Source organism: Engystomops pustulosus, chromosome 7 (assembly GCF_040894005.1).
Source record: "Engystomops pustulosus chromosome 7, aEngPut4.maternal, whole genome shotgun sequence".
NCBI classification, from domain to species: Eukaryota; Metazoa; Chordata; class Amphibia; order Anura; family Leptodactylidae; genus Engystomops; species Engystomops pustulosus.
Genome location: NC_092417.1, coordinates 162,815,239 through 162,834,618, shown reverse-complemented (window position 1 = coordinate 162,834,618; position 19,380 = coordinate 162,815,239). Strand labels below are relative to the sequence as shown.

Below are 19,380 nucleotides of genomic sequence, written 5' to 3'. Positions count from 1 at the left end.
TTACCTCAGCTCTCACTATATACAGGGCAGATATTACCTCAGCAGACTGTCCCCTACTGGTTCTCTCCTGTAATCAATACCTTATCTAGTCAGGAAATGTGAAAAAGAAACATATTGGCACAAATCATAGGGCCGGGAGCAGTGGCAGCTGTTTCCTCCATCTCCAGGCCGTCTCTCCCTGACTGACTCCCCCTGCATCCCTCAAGGCGGACTAGGAAGGGAAACGTATCCTTTACTACTCAGTTTCACTCTCTCCCCTAAGTAATACAACTTACTTTTATTACTAAGACCAGCTATTTCTACGTTTTATTGAAGTGTCAGGCAAAGAACAATATGGCGTCCTCCGCTCTGCTGAGGTGAGACACTTTGCGCGGGAAGAGATTTTAGAGAGTGACGTCACGATCGGCGGGAAGTGACTGATGGCGATCACTGAGGTAAAATTTTAGCGGGATTGAGCGTGTTATCTGTACACTGTACTGCTGCATAGCGGGCACATTGCACCTAAAGCTCACCAGTGCACACACCGATGATATCATTGCGTGTGTCCTACTTTTAATTAATAAAAATGTAATTAAAAATATCAATCAGGGTTTACTAACTACTTACTGTATATTACATATAACACTGTTCACACATGCACCTGTTATTATTAAAACATTAGAGTTTCTATTTCATTTTAACCCTTTCATCATTATGTAATTAAAGGTCTTATTATCTGATGGTTCTTTTTTTGTTTTGTTGTAAAATTTACTTCTGCTGAATTGATTTAATTTAATCTCATCATTTCTGTGTCAATGTAAAGTTTTTTTTAGCGCTAATGTCACCTAAAAAAAAAATGTAAATATATAATTTAGTAAATATAAGTATGGTTGCTATCAAAGGTTTTTTTGGCATTAAAATGCTGTTCTGGCTTTTTTTTTTAAAAAGGGACATGTGCAGAGAAATTAAACAGATGACAGGGTTTTTTTTTTTTTTTTTTTTGCTGAAGTAAGGCTACATTCTCACGAACCTATGGGGGGGCGTATATACGGCCGGCATATATACGTCCCCTATACAATTCAATGGCCTCACGGTGCCGTACGGGAGCGGCACCATACCGTAGCCCGTAGAAAGATAGGACATCTCCCATCTCTCTACGGAATATGGAGCCGTGCGCTGTGTATTCATATGTAGAGGGACTATGGTAACGCCTGCAATCAGGAACGAGCCGCCGGTGTTTTGCGTTAATTTAATGCAAAACACCGGCAGGCTCGTAACCCATTGCATCCGTTTCCATAGAAACGCTGATGCAATCGGGCCGTGGCCCGCCCCGGTGGGTGCGGCTTTGTTTGCATTTGCAAACGCAGACAAAACGACACGTGTGCCACCAGTCTATGCTGCATATTGCACCGATCGTGGGTGTTTTCCCATCGATCACCGCCGTCGCCATGATAGCCTTGGGTCTTCCGAAGACCTGAGGCAGTCTCGTTTTATCCCATTCATTACAATGTGATTTGTACATTTTAATGAATGCGAGGAAAATCTCCATATACTGCCAAACTCTAGTATGGCAGTATATGGTAAGATTGATCAGACAACCTAGGGTTAAAGCACCCTAGGGGGTATGAAAAACTGTGAAAATCATAAACACATTAGGTATTGCCGTGTCCGAAAATGCCTGATCTATCAAAATATAATAGCCTGTTTTTTCACTGCGTTTAACCCCATAACGGAAAATAGCACCCAAAGTCGTGAATGGCACTTTTTTGCCATTTTGAAAAATATAAAAAAATTCAATAAAAAGTGATCAAAAGGTCGCACAGTCCTAAAAATTGTAGCATTGAAAACGTCACCAAAAGTCGCAAAAAAAAAATGACACCAACCCCCGCTCCGTACACCAAAGTATGAAAAAGTTAGCGCCAGAAGATGGCACAATCTAAAAAAAAATAAAACACAATAAAACCTATACAAATTTGTTATCCCCGTAATCGTACCGTCCCAATGAATAAAGTAGACATGTAATTTGGGGCGCACAGTGAAAGCTGTAAAATCCAAGCAAACAAGAAAATGGCACAAATGCGTTTTTTCACCATTTTCACTGCATTTGGAATTTTTTTTCCCTCTTCCCAGTACACGGCATGGAATATTAACCTCTTAACGCTCAGCGTCCGATATATCGGACGCTGAGCGCAGTGACTTAGCGCTCAGCGTCCGATATATCGGACGCTGAGCTGATGCCGGTTCAGCTCAAGATCTGAGCCGAACCGGCATCGGGAAAGACGGGGTGCCGGCTGTGACTGATAGCTGGCACCCCAGTGTAACACCCGCGATCGGAGTTGTCTCCGATCGCGGGTGCTTAACCCGTTAAATGCCGCGGTCAGCGCGACCGCGGCATCTAACATGTATCTGGGGGGTCTTTCCCCCACGGTCGGCCCCCCCGAACCGTTTTCGGGGTGCGCCGATCGTTGCTATAGTAACTCTGGGGTCCGATCTGGACCCCAGAGTTACCTGCAAGAATTGCCAGTAAGATGGCGTCTGTGACGTCATCTTACTGGCACAGTGCCAGCCTATGCAAGTGTATAGGCTGACACTGATAATACTCTGCAATACATCAGTATTGCAGAATATTATCATGAAGAAGCAATCAGATGATTGCTTCTTCATGTCCCATGGTGGAAAAAGTGAAAAAGTAAAAAAAAAAGTTATTCAATAAAAAAATAAAGACATAAATCACTAAAAATGCCCCAAACCCCCAAAACATATAAAGAGACATATAACTCAAAAAAAAAGTCTAAATCATAAGACAAACCCCACATATATAGTATCACCGCGTCCGTAACAACCCGTAGAATAAAAGTAAATTATTATTGAACCCGCACGATAAACGCCATAAAAAAAAACTGTTATAAACCCTCCAAAAATTATGATTTTTACCTTTTCAATCCCACAAAAAATGCTATAAAATGTGATCAAAAAACCATATGTACTGCGACATGATACTGGTGCAAAGTACAACATGTCCCGCAAAAAACAAGCCATCAACCAGCTCCGTAGCCAAAAAAGTAACAATGTTATGCCACTTGGAAGACGGCAATACATAAATGATAGATTTTTTCCCACATTAGGGTTTTGTTTGACAAATTTAGTAAAACGTAAGAAAATATATTCATGTCTGGTATCCCCGTAATCGTATCAACCCATAGAATAAAGATAACAGGATTATTAGTCTACACGGTGAACACCAAAAAAAAAAGAAGTAAAAAATCCAGTACAGAATTGATGCTTTTCTACTCCTGTCCTCAAAAAAAGTTCCTAAATTTTCAACAATAGGTGATACAAACCCCAAAATGGTAACATTGGAAAAAGCATCTCATCCCGCAAAAAAAATGGCATCACATGGCCCCAATAACGGAAAAGCGAAAATTTTATAGCCTTCAAAAGGGGCCAATGAGGAAACTAAAATCCTGGCAGCTGCAGCGCCCTCCTTCCCTTCTGCACCTCGCTGTGCCCCCATAACACAAGTCACAGCCACATGTGGGGGGTCTTTGTACTCAGGAGAAATTGCAGAACAAATTGTATGGTGGGTTTTATCTTTTTATCTTTTGGAAATGTGTAAATTTTAGGGCTAAATGAACGTATAAGGGAACAATATGACCATTCTAAATTTCACCTCCATTTTGATTCAATTACTATGAAGATCTCAAGGGGTTAACAATCTTCGTAAAAGCTGTTTCTGATAGCTTGAGGGGTGCAGATTTGAAAATGGGTTGGTTATATAGGGGTTTTTGATGCTAAATATGTAAAATTTCATTCAAAACTGTATTTATCCCCAAAATAGTCAATTCTGAAAATCCGGAAAAGCGATATTCTATTTGTAAGCCGCGTGACATCAAAATAAATTATCCAAACATTTCAGAAATTATGAAAATGTAAAGTAGACAAATGGGAAATGTTATTCAGCAACTTATTTAGGTGGTAAATCGATCTACCTGAAAACGCAATGATTTTGAATCTCGAAAATGGCAAATTTTTCCAAAAATTTATCATATTTTCTTTTTTTTTGTAAATAAACGCAAAACTTATCTGCCAAAATTTACCACTAAAATGAAGTACAACATGTGGGGAAAAAACAATCTCAGAATCGCTTTGATAAGTAACAGTGTTCAAAAGTTATAACCATATAAAGAGACGCAGGTCAGAATCCAAAAAATCGGGCTGAGCCTTAAGCTACAAAATGGCTGCGTCCTTAAGGGGTTAAATACCATCACTATGAAGTGTAATTTGTTACGCAGAAAACAAACCTTCATAGAGCTCTTTATGTGTCAAAATAAAAAAAAGTTATAGATTTTTGGAAGTGGGGAGTGGGGCAGCCTCAATGTACATACACAGCAGTGGATTTTCTAATTTTCCATGAATATTGAATGTTAAACCCCTTTACTGTTGCTGTCTGTGTCGACCTTATGGGTCTGTCAGTAAAATCTGAGAGCTATCACTTGTGAACAGTTTGATCATTTGGCAACTGGACTAACCCCTTAATAACGAGGCTTTAAAAGTCAATACAAGGGAATTGTGAATTTTCGGACGCAGTGGTTTAGGGGCCATAACTTCTTTTTTTTGTGTGTGTGTGCTACCTTCACAATTTTTGTGACGTTCTTTCGTGACACAAGGCTAGGAAAAAATTTGGGTTTTTTTTTGCAATGCATAGTACTTTTTATAATATGTATCATCTTGGACAAATGGGGCGCTGTTTTTCAATGTGTAGCAAGGGATTTTATTCTCTTTTATTGTGTAATATTAATGTGTATCTATTGACCCACATTTATTAAAGTGTTTACGCCAGTTTTGTGTCTAACTTTGCACTGAAAAGAATGTGCAACTTCTTGCATGTTTTCAGGTAGTCCCCGGGTTACGTACAGATAGGTTCTTTAGATTTGTTCTGAAGTTGAATTTGTATGTAAGTCAGAACTGTATATTTTATAATTGTAGATCCAGGCGAAAAATTTTTTTGCCCCAGTGACAATTGGATTATCAAAACTTTAGCTGCAATCCAAACCAAGGATTATCAATAAAGCTTCATTACAGACACCTTACAGCTGATCATTGCAGCCTGGGACTATAGTAACATCCAGAGAGGTCACAGTGGGCAGAGGGGTCCATCTTTAACCAGCGGTTGTCAGTAAGTCATGTGGCCTTAAAGGGGTTTTCCAACAGGATAGGACCTAACTTGCTGATCGTTGGGGGTCTCAGTGATGAGACCCCCACAGATCACAAAAACGAGGGGTCCGATGGGGTCCCTGTTACTCGCTCCATTCATCTCTATGCAGCTGACCTGGTTTTCATGATCTCATGTGCGCCCCCTGGACACTCCACAGGCAAACTAAACATAGGACAGACTGCGCTGGATTTTATAAATGTGGGCCTTTGTGTGTCTTTTGGCTACATTAGCGCTATACAGTGAGGAAGGGAGAAGGTAGAAGCGGATCTGACCAACATATGGGTCCTTTTCCCAGTTAAGATCCAGCACAAAGCAACAGTAAAAGGTGGTCCCAGCACTGTATACCGTATATATAGCTAATTATTCAGGGATGTGTTGGACCATGGGGACCACTAGATACAATGACCTAGCCTAATGTAATCCTTTCAATTCAAGCCTTTCATACACCAATCCAATCCATTGCATTAAAACGCACCTCCATGGTGATGTATTTTGTGAAGCCATACAGGATAATGTTAATTCATGCTGATATCACATTTTATGATGGTAGATGGTCTTTATGTCATAGACAAGGACTATGGGCTTCTAGGATTGGCCAAGGGATTGACATAAAATCAATATTTTGTACTATCTTCATGTTTCCCCTCACTCAGTTTGGGTAGCACGTTTTATGCTGCGCACTAACAATGAAGTGAATCTTATGTTTTGTGTTGCAGTCTGCTTTAAGAATGGAGAACAATGAAATGGACATTGAAAACCCTTCCTATACCTTAAAAGGCTCCTCAGAGACGCTGCTTCCCATTCAGCTATTTGAATTTAAGTCTCATTTGTTGGAAGCTGTGGAGGAGCTACGGATGGGGCGGGTAAGAGAAAAGATTGTGCTTCTTTACCGTCTGTCTTGCCTTTATAGAAAAGTACTTTTATACCTTATATATCTCAGTGATACATATTGATCAGAGAATAAAGGGATCCTGTCTGTTTGACTCAATAATTTTATTGGGAAAAAAGAAAAAAGAAGATATCCACTCGATCCGCACTGGTGTAAAGTTAAAAATTGTAAAGTTTACTTTATTCAATACATGAAAAAAAGGAGATTAAAATCAGCAAGCCATCACAAGAAAAAATGCATATGGTGGAGCGTTTCGGACAAAAACAAATGTTAGCCCTTAGTCATACCTGACTTATACTTAGTCATACTTAGATTTCTAGGCTGAGATGTACATAGTCTAAGCCCTTGAGTTGCATCTTTTTGCATTTGATCCTTCCTCAGTCCAGAGTCTACAAAATTGCTTGTCTATGCCCTCATCCCCTCCCGCTTTGACTACTGCAACACTCTCTTCTTTCATCTTCCAGCTAACCCTCTCTAGAACCCTCCAATCCATCCTTATCTCTGCTGCTCAGATAATCCACACTTCTCCTGTGCCTCTAAACCTGTCCCCTACATATATCTCTTACCTAATTAGTCAATAACATCCTACATGTGATCTCTGATTCTCAAAAAAACATTCTGTTTCACTCTGTTACCATCCACTCTTCTCAAAAGTGTGTCCAGGACATCTCCTGTGCCTCCTATATACTCCAGAACACTCTACCAATATTTGACAGACTGTCGAATTGTTAAATTGAACTACAATGCACTATACATTTCAATACACAATAATCCTACTGCTGGACGTCACATTAACGCCTGTACAAGCGTCTATGATGCTTGTACTGGCAGTTTAACTTCTCTCCAGTTTTCTATTATGAAGCATTTCAAATGATCTACGAGGGCCCAGAGCCTTTGCATTGCTCTATCCCTCTCAACAAGTGTTTCTGCAGCATGTTACATGCTTCCTGCATCACTACAAGGTCTTTAAACCCTCTCATGCTTGCTGCCAGGGTTGGGTCAGAGAAGAAGGTGTTTCTTGGACTGGGTAAGAAGATGTTTGTGCTGAGTGTGTGTGTAAGAGTGATAAGTGTGTTCATGTGGATGAAAGTATGTAACAGACCTGTATGGATGTATCAGTGCTTCATGTGTGAATGAATGGATGTAGCAGAGCTGAATGTTAGTGTATGAATGTAGCAGAGCTTTGTGTTTCACCAACAGAAAATTTTTCGGATGAATAAAACTGGGTTGCGAAAAATACATTAAGCATATATTTTAATAAAATTGAATAGGATTTAATAACATCTTTACGTTATACGTAAGTGTTTCCTTGAATAACGAGACTTTCTAAAGACTTTTTTTTTTTACCAAAGTGAATTTAACAACATCTGAAAAAAAACCAAACTGATTTGATTGAGTATTATGAAAACTTGTTTTATTTTGTGGGAGGCAGATTAAGTTAGAAAATAAAAACTTTAAAAAAAAAGTGCCAATCAGCATTTTAGAGACTCTGAACAATCCAGCCATCTGTAGTCTCTTCCTAAATCAGTTCTGGGCCATCAGCTAAGAGGCCTGAACAATTCTCTGTCCGGCTTGTAAAACGACAGCCTGAAGCAAAGCTCTTGAAGAAGCCTTGACACTTTGTAAAGGTTAGAACTGGTAAATAAACCAACAAATTACTCATCTTTTATAGTTATGGTGGTGTTTATATAAAAACACTTAAGTGCTTGTAGTCCTAAGGCGAGTCATAAAAAAGAACATCTTAAAGGTCTTACTTTCTGCCTCCCAACATTTTTTTTTTTTCATTTTATGTAATGTAGTTTGGATGCTTACACACTATTTTATCTAGAAAACTTTCTGGAGTTTATATTCAGTCACAAAGTTTATTCATTTGATATTTTCCAACGTAATTCCAGGGATAAAATTAATTGTGTTTATTATATAGGGGTTGGCTTAAGCCTCTGTGGAGTAAATTCAGAAGGAGATGTCATCGTACCGCCCAAGGAGCTAGGAGAGAGCTCCCGCCCCTCATTCTCCAGGCCCTGACTCTCTGATGTCACCAGATCTGTCCTAGCTCCTTGGTCGGAAGTAGGCGGGACTAGCAGTTTGGGGCGTGAATAAATCAAAAAGAAGGCGAGGCCAAGTGCCGCTCCGGTGATGTCAGTCTGAGCGCCTCGGCTAATTTATATATTTTTTAAAACTCTTTTTCTCGCAAGTTGTGCCTTTTCTTTACTCACTAAGAACGGTTCTAATTAGTGCATAAAGAAAGGCACATGTAAGTTTTACACATCTACCATCAGTTAGCATCAGGTAGATGCCATTTAAAGGGAATCTGTCATTAGGGACCCCATTTTTCACTACAGAGCCCATTACAGCTGCATTGCAAATGTGTCTTTATGCCTTTTCTAAGCATTTGCATTACAATATAATTGTGTGTTATAACTTACCTTGCACCCTGACAGAATCCTCTGTGTAGTCCCAGGGGTTGGGCTCTGGTTCAGATGCATTTCAAAAAACAACACAAGACTTTTGTGTGGTGCAGACTCCTCAGCACTTAGCCCCCACCTTTGTGCTCCTGTACAGCTCTTCCATTCCCCACTCATGTCTGCTCCTCCTGTACACTGTGATCTCTGTGAAGGAGCAGGAGGGAGGAACTGTACAGGAGAACAAAGGTGGGGGCTGAGAGCTAAGCAGTCTGCAGCACAGACATGTTTTTTTGAAATGCATCCAAACCAAAGCCCAACCCCTGGGACTTAAAGCGGTTTTCCCATGAAGACAAGTTAGGCCTTATCCACGGGATAGGGCCTGACTTGCTGATCGTGGGGGTCTCAGTGCTGAGACCCCCACAGATCACACGAAAGAGGGGCAGCAGACGGCTGCACATGACCGTTCTGCTCCATTACTCTCTGCGCTCCAAGATTTCCGTCAGCTCCATAGAGATTAATGGAGCAGAACGCGGTCATGTGCAGCCGTCTGCTGAATTAATCTGACGGAGCGACCCCTCTTAGCACTGAGACCCCCACTGATCAGCAAGTTAGGCCCTATCTCGTGGATAGGGCCTAACTTTAGTTCGTGGGGAAAAACCCCTTTAACACATAATGCGTGTTATGTGACCCAGACAATACAAAAGTCTTTTTTTTTAATTGCTCATCAACAATACTTCCATAGTATTGTATTCTAGCACATACTGTAGATTTACTTTGGATAGGGAGCAGGCATTAGACATGTAGCTGCGGTCAGTATGTATATCTACAGCTTGGTACCTATATTCCTATCCGGAAAGAAAGGGCATTTAACATATTTACAAACTCTTCACTTGGCCGTATAAGGTTGATGTGGGGACTGTCAGGCTATGGGGGAGCTAGAATGCTGTATAATGAAGAACTCAAACCAGTTGTCCCATTATACATAGATATGAGCTAACATGAGCTGGATGCTGAGTCGGATACATAAAGCGACCTGATACTTAATTTGTAAGTAGCTAAATAGCGATGTGATTGTGGGAGCTGGGGGCAGCCTTAACTTCTCACCAGAGTTCCCATGTACTTCTTAATTCTAATAACTAATGATATTACTCCTTTTATGAAATTATCAATAACCAAAAAATTTTTAACAGTGTTCATAATCTCATCAAACTCGTCCCACACTTGAAAATTGTCGAAAAGAGCGAACACGTTGATTGTATTTTGTCATCCATGTAGGAGTAATCTGTGGCGCCTCCTGATGTGATCCTTACACATTAGTGATGGAAAATTGCTTCATTCTTTTTTTTCTCTACATTACCTGCGACTTGGTAATTAGCTAATTTTACTTTTGTCATTCGAAAATAGGGAGTCACTTACCTCTACTAACTTTCTGCAGTCTTCCCTTGTATTGCTGCCCCTAGCGTCCCTCTTTTAAAGGATAATTAGACCCAAATCTTTTCTTTTTTTGTAGGTTTTACAGATGAGCTTTACCTGCCCAAAGAGACTGGTGACTACTAATGGTCTTACACGACAAGCAACAAATTTAGATTGCTTCCTCCTAACGAGTGCTCTAGATTCTAGAGTTTCAAACAATGTCCTTGCTCTATTCCCTTGGTTTTACAGAACCCACGAAAGCTAGATCAGAACCAAGTTGGAGACACTGGGGCACATTCACTAAGGGTCCACAGACCGTGATTCCGTCGGGTTTTCCCGAATATTTCGTTTTGCGCCGAATTGCCCCGTTTTTTTTGGCGCACATGATCGGATTGAGGCGTACCGGCGCCGGCTGGCAGGAAACATAAATCGGGGGGCGTGGCTGTCGGATTCGGACAAACCGCGGAATTTAAAAAACGGAATGTGTCGCAAGATCACGCACTTACATGCACCAGGAAGAAGAAGGTGAACTCCGGCGGACCTCAGTGCAGAATCATAGTGAATCACGCTGAACCCGAATCCTCGTCGGACAATGCACCGCGGGATCGCAACAGGAATGGGTAATTAAATATGCCCCACTGTTCACGCTTTGTAAATGGGTGGCCCCTGCAACCCAGTGAAATTGTGCAAAAACATAGTAGCTGGCTGGATCTAGCATCTTTCATGGATGACAGACTAGCTGGTCATTATTAGGCTTTGAAGGCAACTTAAGTCCTATAGGTCACTACAGGCCACAGCATTTAAAGGGTTATCAGCTTGTGTCAGGTCCATTATATGAGGTAGTGGGGAACAGGGTAGGAAAGAAGGACTTTTTGTACATTTTTAACATAAAAAGTAGTAGTGTAATGAGAAATGGGAAACTATTATGCTAATAGTTAAAGGGGTTGTCCCAAGTTTTTGAGTTATCCCTTATCCTCCACATAGGGGAAAGCCAGCTGATCGATGATGGTCCAACTGCTGGGATCCCCAGCGATTATGAGAACAAGACTCTCAGCAATCCAGAGAACCAGTTCTGTTCCATTCAATACTATGGGAGAGTCTGAAATTGCTGAGCACAGCGCTCAGGTTTCTCTGACACTCTCTCATAGACCGTGAATGAGAGTGCTGGTTATACCCTAGCCCTGTTCTTAGCATTTTCCAACAATACCATATTATGGCAATCACCAACGCTCCATGCTTATCCTGCCTCTTCCGCCATTAATGTGCAAAGAAGCTGTTCTCCGGATTGCTTGGGATCTGTACTTGTGATCCATGGAAGTCCCAGCAATTGGATCCTCACTGATCCACAGGGTCGGGGATAACTTGGAAATAGTGAACAACAACTTTGACTGGAATGTTGTTAATACAACATTTTTATAACGTTAAATGAAGGGATATATGAATGAACAAAATTATGCAAATTTTAATAGGTTTAATACACACATATTGTTGGCGCTTTATATTTCTTCTTTTTTTTCTTTGCAGCTTGCCAAAATTCAATATGAAGAACAGATTAACAAGATTTTGATGGAAAAACAAGAACTAACATGGAAATATGTATGTCATAATTGATTTCCCTAGTTTTTATAATATTTATTGGAAATCTATGTAAACAATAGATTAATCATTAACGGTGTTATCCATGATTAATAAATAAGGAGTCGGGCCGGGGGGGTTGCTTTAAAAAAAAAATAAACATGTACTCATCTCCTCCATCGCTCCCGATGTCCCTTCGGCGTTCTCCATCTGTCCCTATCTCTCCGCATTGTAGGAGCTAGGACTTGGTGACTCATGTGAGTGTCTGGGCCAGCCGGAGCACAGCTCCCGTGCCCCTCTAAACAAACGGGGCACGGATGAGATGGACATTGGGAGCGACAGAGGTGAGTACACGTTTATTTTTTTAAAAAAGCCTGCCCTAGCCTGTCCCTGATTTATTTATTCATCTCGGATAACTCCTTTAACCGTTTAACGACATATGACATAATACTATGTTGTACGGTGCCGTCAAGGGGGTATGGAGAGGGCTCATACAGACCTGGGGGCATATTTATCCTACGCTGGCATTTGCGATTATTTCAGGGCCTCTGCACCACTGGCGTTGCGCAGAGATCCTGATAAATATGCCCCCTGGTGTTTGATGCATATTGCAGCAAACACCCAGTGCTAAGTCATGATCGTTCACTATACCCACTGGCAACAAAAGCCGTGGTTTCAGTTAGTACAGTACATGTGTTTTTTAATTAATGTGTTTTCCACTCACTAAATTTAAATTATCAATGTGAAGGCTTGTGTCACGAAAATATGTGTCTGATTTTCATAATCCAATTACACAAAGAACCAAAAAACTGATTACGAAATATATTGACATACCCTAAAATTTAACTCCTACCATAATGTTGTAAATCTGAAGCTGTCGGTCCCCGGCACACCCGTATTGCCTGTTCTAGTTTTGTTGCACTTTGAGAGCATCTGGCTGCAGGTCTCTTCCCTTCACAAATAGAATGTGTTTTCTTTTATTAGGAATCTTTATCAAAACAGGAAGACATTGTGGAGAAGAAGCACAACGACTCTCAGGCTGTTTTAAAGAAACAGGTACTCAAAAAAGTTTTTGTTTTGATTCAGAGGGATTTAACCCTCATAAATAATTATAAAAAGAGGTTGAGAAAGTGATCAGAATTTTCTTCTGTTGCACCCCTCTTTTACTCCAAATGAAAAGAGCAGCCATGCATGGAAATTGCCAAATGTTGTGCTCCCCCAATTCCATAGACAGTGAACGAAACTAGTGTGCGCCGCCGGCCGCTCCCTGTTCTTGTGATCTGTGCCCCTCCCAAATATCAGCATTTTAACCCCTATCCTGTGGACAACCCCTTTAGACATTCTAAATTCCACATCCGTGTTCAGTAGGTTCCATCATTCCCTTCTACTATTCAAAGTGAAAAATTTGTCCTCTTCATTTTTTCCGCAATCAGTAGTGGAAGTATCACTGCACCTATTCTCCATATATCGAGCCCTATGGGGAAAGCAAGATGAGCAGAAGACTTTCCCTTCACCATCTGGGTTTTGTTTCCGTTACAAGCCTTGAGTATGTAAACTTAGTCAAACTGAATGTTATTGTGATACACTTTTCTCTATGTAATTTGAGACTATTGTCCTCATATTTTCTTTTTTAAATTTTAGTTGCAAGCAAAGATGTGCTTAATTGAAGAGGAAAAAGTAAGTCACTGGTACAGTATAGGGCTATTATTTAATTGAATCTATGTTATTCACATTTTAGAACACATTACTATGTAAGTATAACCTGTAGAGAAAAGAGCTTCCTGACATCTTTAGATGAAATTTCTGCCTCTCAAAACACGTTCCATAGCACTGAATAAGGTGTTCATGTGCCATGTGTATTTTTGGTGGTTCTTAAAACCTCATTCGGATACATGGTACTGGTCAAAAATCTGCTGCTTATATCTGTAAACTCAAGAAACTGTTTATTTGCAGAAACAGAAATCTCAGGAACAAGACTTGTAAGCGTTACATTTAAGTGGGGCCGATATAGAGATGCAAAAGTTAGGCTATATTCACACTGCCGTTGCCCGCCTGTACCGTAGCGGCCAACGGCAGTGTACGGGGAGAGGAGGAGGAGGTGAGCGCAGCTCACCCCCGCCCCTCTCCATAGCAACCTATGGCGCACGGCACCGTATTACGGGAAAAGATAGGACATGTCCTATCTTTTTCCCGGGTACGGAACGGTGCGGTGCCGCACGTGTGCTGCACCGTACCGCTCCCGTAGGGTGCCGTGCGCCCATAGAAGTGTATGGGGGACGTATATCGGCCGTATATACGTCGGCCGTATATATGTCCCCCATACGTTCGTGTGAATGTAGCCTTAGACAGAGTTCATCACAGCCTGAGCTAATGGTGATGAAAAACCTGGTTAATTTTTTTCTTTGCTTGGTCATAGTTTTACTATAAACTCTGATCATAAATCTGCTCCTGTCTCTTGCTTCTATGAATAAATATTAAGGGTTTATAAATCATACATACAGCATTGATATATATTTTATTGAGTTGTTTTTTCGCCTTTATTTTATGTTGTTAATTTTTTTCCCTCAAGGGTCGATTCCAGCTAGATGCAGAAACAAAGGAAAAGGAGAACATTAGTTTGAGAGAAGATATAAAGGCATTGCAGGTGATGTAGATAACACACAGAAATACTACTAAATCCCCATCTGCACATTGCCAAAAACCACCCTATTCACATGTAAGCTATAAAGGTAAAGGTATTAGCTGTAAATTGCATGGTTGATACCCCATGGAGGCCCAGACTTGCAAGCAGACTTGCGATGCGGCAGTCACGGCCTCCTAGTCCCACCCCCTCAGGAATACGCCAGACCACTTTGAGTGTGGTCCGGCATTTCTATTGTACTGCGTGACAGTGTCAACTAGCTTTATCGGAGGGCTCCGATAAAGCTAGCAGTTTATCACTGCTAAAAATGGGCTAGCGCTAGGTTACTTTAGTAAGCAGCCCCTAGTGCCTTTTTTAATAGGTGACAGGTCCTCTTTAAACATAGTCATGTGAAACAATAGGAGTGAAGGCCCTGCTCATATGAGACTTTTCTTTATCACTATTGCCTGGCAAAGCAAACGTTATGTGAATGTGGCCTTAGGAGTACCCACAGAGAAGAAGGCTGGGAAAGTTAGTGAGACTCTAAACAGAATAGTCATGTGGTGTGCTAAAAAGTTATGTGGTTATACCACTGAGGAAAGGCACCAGCACTCCAAAGTATACTTAATGTGAAGAAAATGGTTTCTTTATTCATCCTGCATCGTACAGCAATGTTTCAACTCTTTGAGTCTTTCAAGACTGATGCTTGAAGGAAGAGTCCAAATATTGTTGTCTGATTCTGGCTGAATAAAAAAAACACTTTCTTCACATTAGGGACAGGGCCAGCGTTAGGGGGAGGCAAACTGGGCATTTGTCCAGGGCCCCCTACCCGAAAGGGGCTCCCTGCATGTGGACTTTTGTGGGAAGAGGATGTATTGCTATTTTAATACCCTTAGTTGAATGTCCGAGTGAAGATGCTTATCTCCTGTCTATATATCTATCCATTAATACTTTTAAAAACTGAATAAAATTTAAAACGAAACAAAAAGTTACTCAATTGCATTATCATAAAACTTTAAGTTTCAACAAAGTTTTATTGAATAAAAAACAGAATAGTACCTTACAATAGGTCACGGCAAAATACATACCTCTTGCAAGGTGAATTCCCTAAAATTATAATGATGTGATACATATCTATCATGAAACTTTTATGCACATTTGTATTTTCTCTTAAAATTTTTGCATGGTCTATAGGACTCCTTATACATTTATGGTGGTCTTCCAGCAAGGAACTGTACCCTCCAGATTCTAATAAAACTCCTGTACTTGTGATTTGCTGCTGTGGTGTCAGAAGTTACAAGTAAAGTAGTTTTTTTTTTTTACCTGCATAAGATATTTACTCCATTCTCATTAAGGTCTATGAGAATCGGAGCTAATCATATCACAGTCTGGTCAAGGTATGCTGTACATTTGATTCCTATTAAAATTCTTTACAAATAGATTGTTTTCTCTGTCACCCAGAGGCTGCTTAATCATCTTCTTAATGCTTGTTGCATTTTGGAAGCAAAATAAATGCCCTCACAAGGATGACCTTCTCCGTGAGATCATTTAGGATTTGTTTTGCCTTGTTCAGTTCATGCCACAGCAGAAGTGATGTATAGTGTATCTCATGGTCCGCTGCTCCTGATACACAAGACAGATGAGAAACCCAAGAGCAGCCGCTCACTGAAAGGATGACATTTTATACTAAATGATATTCTGACCTGTAAATGAAACAATGATACCTGCCACAGTAAAATATAATGTTGCGCTTGTAAATAGCTGACCCGTTCTTTAATGAGAATAATAAATATCCAGGAGGAAAGAAAAAAAAATGGACTTTGGATTTTTTTGCTTCTTTTTTAACCCCGGAAGAAGCCGCTACTGGCGAAACTCCAGTCGGGTATTGACGCCGAACGTGCGCCACAATCTATTTTTAAGGCCTGTTTTTTAATCTACTTTTGTGAGTATAATATTAAAACATTTTCTTCACTAAATAGAAGCTCTGCTGCACTATTTTTTCCGTATCCCTTTCTTTCCTATACGGACCACTACGGAGTAAAGCGGAACCAAAAGCGCTGCGATCGAGTTTCCATCTGGAGGAAATAGTAACTCACACAGCCGCCCGCTGCATACCGCAAGTGGAAACATGGGATCCACGTGAACATCGCAGAGCCAGTGACACATGGAGAACCTGATGATCTTACCTTGTTATTACATCGCTTACCAGATTTAAGGTACTGTCCCACATCTACATTGAATACCTGAAAGACGTTGATGCTTCTTAGACAAGGAGGTCAGGACCGGCGGCACAGGATCGGAGTCGGGAACGTAGCAGACAGTCAAGGCAGGCGGCGGAGAATCGAGGTCTGAAAACGAAGCAGAGGTCACAGTGAATAAATCACAAGAATCACAATAACACGCTTTCTTTAAGGCGACTGGGCACAAAGATTCGGCAGGAGTCATAGGAAGAGGCAGGTTATAAAGCAGGGCAGCGGCCGGCCAGCACCATTTAGCGGTGCGCTGGCCCTTTAAATTTCACAGAGCCGAAGTGTGCACGCCCACCGGACCACAGGCCTGCCGTTGCTGGAGCGTGATTGGGTGAGTATGCCTGCAGTCGTTGCGAACATGGAGGTACACGGGTGCTCCCGTGACCCGAGACATGGATTGCAGAAACACCCATGGCAGTGGGGCACATATACTTACCCGGTCCCACAGAGTTCACAGAAGTGTCCGACGATAATGCACTGTGCCGCAATTCACAAAGATTGTGCGCCCGATATCCTGCATGAGTCGCTTCCCCACTTAGGTCCACCGGAGTTCACCTTCTGTATCCTGGTGCATGTAAGTGCTTGGGCTTGCGACACAATGTGAATCTTGACGGCTCCCCCCCCCCCCCAATTTATGTCACATGAAAGCCAGCGCCAAAATCAGATCACGTGCAACACAATCCCAGCACAAACCCCTGTTAAATACCTGTCAAAGTTGCGCAAATGCCGAAAACGGTGAACAGTCCGACGAAAAGTGCGATCTGCGATCCTTAGTAAATAAGCCTCAGTGTCTTTTAATATCTGTTTTTTATATCTTACATTCGGCCGTCTGTTACTTGAGCAGCTAGTTGGACGAAACTGCTGAGCAGATATTTTCTTAAGCAGTAATGGAAGACTCCTTTCCGACAGAATTTGACATTGTTTTCTATGTAAAGCGGATGGCCTTAATTTGTATCAGTTTGTTCCATCAGTTGTCCATCTCCTTTTTCATACTGAGCGCATTCTGATTTTACATTTCATTTACATTTACGTTTCATTTCGACCTCTAGAGGCCAGGGCAGAGAAATAGAAAATATAACATAAGCAAGATATCTGGGTTTTTTTTTTAAACCAATGCAATATGGATGCTTAATGTATGTAAGGCCATAAATGAATGTATCCATCCAGACATCCGTTTGCATTTAAGTAGTTTTATTTTCCTAAAAATTGAAACATGTAAAAAAAAAAAAACTTAACAGATGCAAAAATGGAGTTGGGAACTGGCCCTAAAAAATTAAAAGGACTGTTATTTTATCATCCGTTGCTGAAATTAATTTTTTTTTTCTTTTGCCCTAAAAGATAAAACATGTAAGTAACTAACCATGTGGCTAGATTCTTTGAACATGGGCTAAATTATCCAATGCAAAGTTAGGAACACACTGCAGTTCATATACATAACATATATGGTTGCTCTTGCGTCTTTTTACAACCTTATCTACTACGAAACTTACACCAAGTGTATGAGCAAAACAAAACATTCAGCTTCGTAGACTTATTTAAATGTAGGGTGATATGCATGCCAAGAAAGATTCTCTGAAGGCTTTCAACATAAATGATATCAAGGGGGATGAGTAGGCCCCACATCTGCTGAATGTGGCAGGACAGCCTCTATTTTGAAAGACTTACATTGACTAGCTGTCTCCATTAGGAGAAGTTAAGAGATCTGTCATCCATCCGAAGAATGGCCACGTTCTTGTCGGCCAGAAGCAGTTCCTCCTGTTCATGATGGAGCAACTTTCCTTATTAATAACAGCACAACAAGCTCAATCAATAACAGTGCAAAAGGACCAGTATACATAACAGCGCACATGGATGTGGCAGTGACAAGTAGATGGAGTCATGAGATATGGCACAGATGGATAATAGGACTCCAAGATCAACATCTAGGGTCACACATAGTCACCATCACCCCTCACACATACACAGACAAGCATTATTCAGTACCCACACACCTCCCTCCCCGGCCCTCACCGATGAACACATGACCTTAAGGAAATCTACCATCAAAATCCGTCATGATAAACCAGGGACACTTACTCTCCTAGATTCAGGCACCTTGACTATATTTGTTATTCCTTTTGTAATCAAGTTAAAAATAAATTATGCTAATGAGCCTGAGGGGCTACCCTTGCCCCTGCTTCCTTTGCACTGAGAATACAGCAGGAGGTACTCACTGCGCAAGTGGTGGTGAGGAAGCAGAGGGGGAGGGAAAGACAGTGGGGGTCATTTACTAAGGGCCCGATTCGCGTTTTCCCGACGTGTTACCCGAATATTTCCGATTTGTGCCGATTTCCCCTGAATTGCCCCGGGATTTTGGCGCACGCGATCGGATTGTGGCGCATCGGCGCTGGCATGCACGCGACGGAAATCGGGGGAGTGGCCGAACGAAAACCCGACGGATTCGGAAAAACCGCCGCATTTAAAAAAAAAAGTTGCATGACTCGCGCTTACGTTCACTCGGTCCGGCTTGGTGAAGATCAGTGCATTCCGGGGAACTTCAGCACAGGAACTACCTTAGTGAATCCCGGCCGGACCCGAATGGACCGGGTAATTAAATCTGCCCCAGTGTCTGTAAAGCAAGATCACAGAGGGGCTAGGGTAGCCTCTGCGGGTCATTAGCATAATTTTGAAAGTTGATTTTAGACTATAGGAGACCACAAATAACAAAAAATTAACACAGTCACTGCGCCATCTATGAGTAAGTGCCCCTGGTTTATAATACTTCATTTTGAAGGTAGATTTCCTTTAAAGGGAAGTTGCTGCAGCATCGCTTCCACCTGGACCAGATCTTCTGAAATATATATGGGTATTTATGATGGTAATAGATCTGAAATAGGGGTATGTATTTGTTCATTAATTGTAACCAACGAGACAGAGAGGTGGGGTAGGGGGGCATCTTCCATGTCATGTTCCGAAAAATGTTGGGAAGTTGAATTACGCACTGAGAAATTCAAGAACCTCAGACCAGAAGGACACCACCCTGGGGCATGAGCAGA

General features: G+C 41.3%; 1 protein-coding gene across 3 annotated transcripts in view; it reads left to right on the top strand.

Moving 5' to 3' along the window:
• Positions 1-369: 369 nt before the first annotated feature.
• CCDC73 (coiled-coil domain containing 73) overlaps positions 370-19,380 on the top strand; it is a 67,652-nt gene continuing 48,641 nt past the window's right edge. For all 3 annotated transcript variants that reach the window (XM_072118607.1, XM_072118608.1, XM_072118606.1), the window contains exons 1-6: positions 370-434; positions 5,911-6,057; positions 11,426-11,497; positions 12,461-12,532; positions 13,118-13,153; positions 14,046-14,120. In XM_072118607.1, coding sequence (XP_071974708.1) covers positions 420-434; positions 5,911-6,057; positions 11,426-11,497; positions 12,461-12,532; positions 13,118-13,153; positions 14,046-14,120 — 417 coding nt within the window. In that variant the 5' untranslated portion in view covers positions 370-419. The remainder of the gene's footprint in view (positions 435-5,910; positions 6,058-11,425; positions 11,498-12,460; positions 12,533-13,117; positions 13,154-14,045; positions 14,121-19,380) is intronic.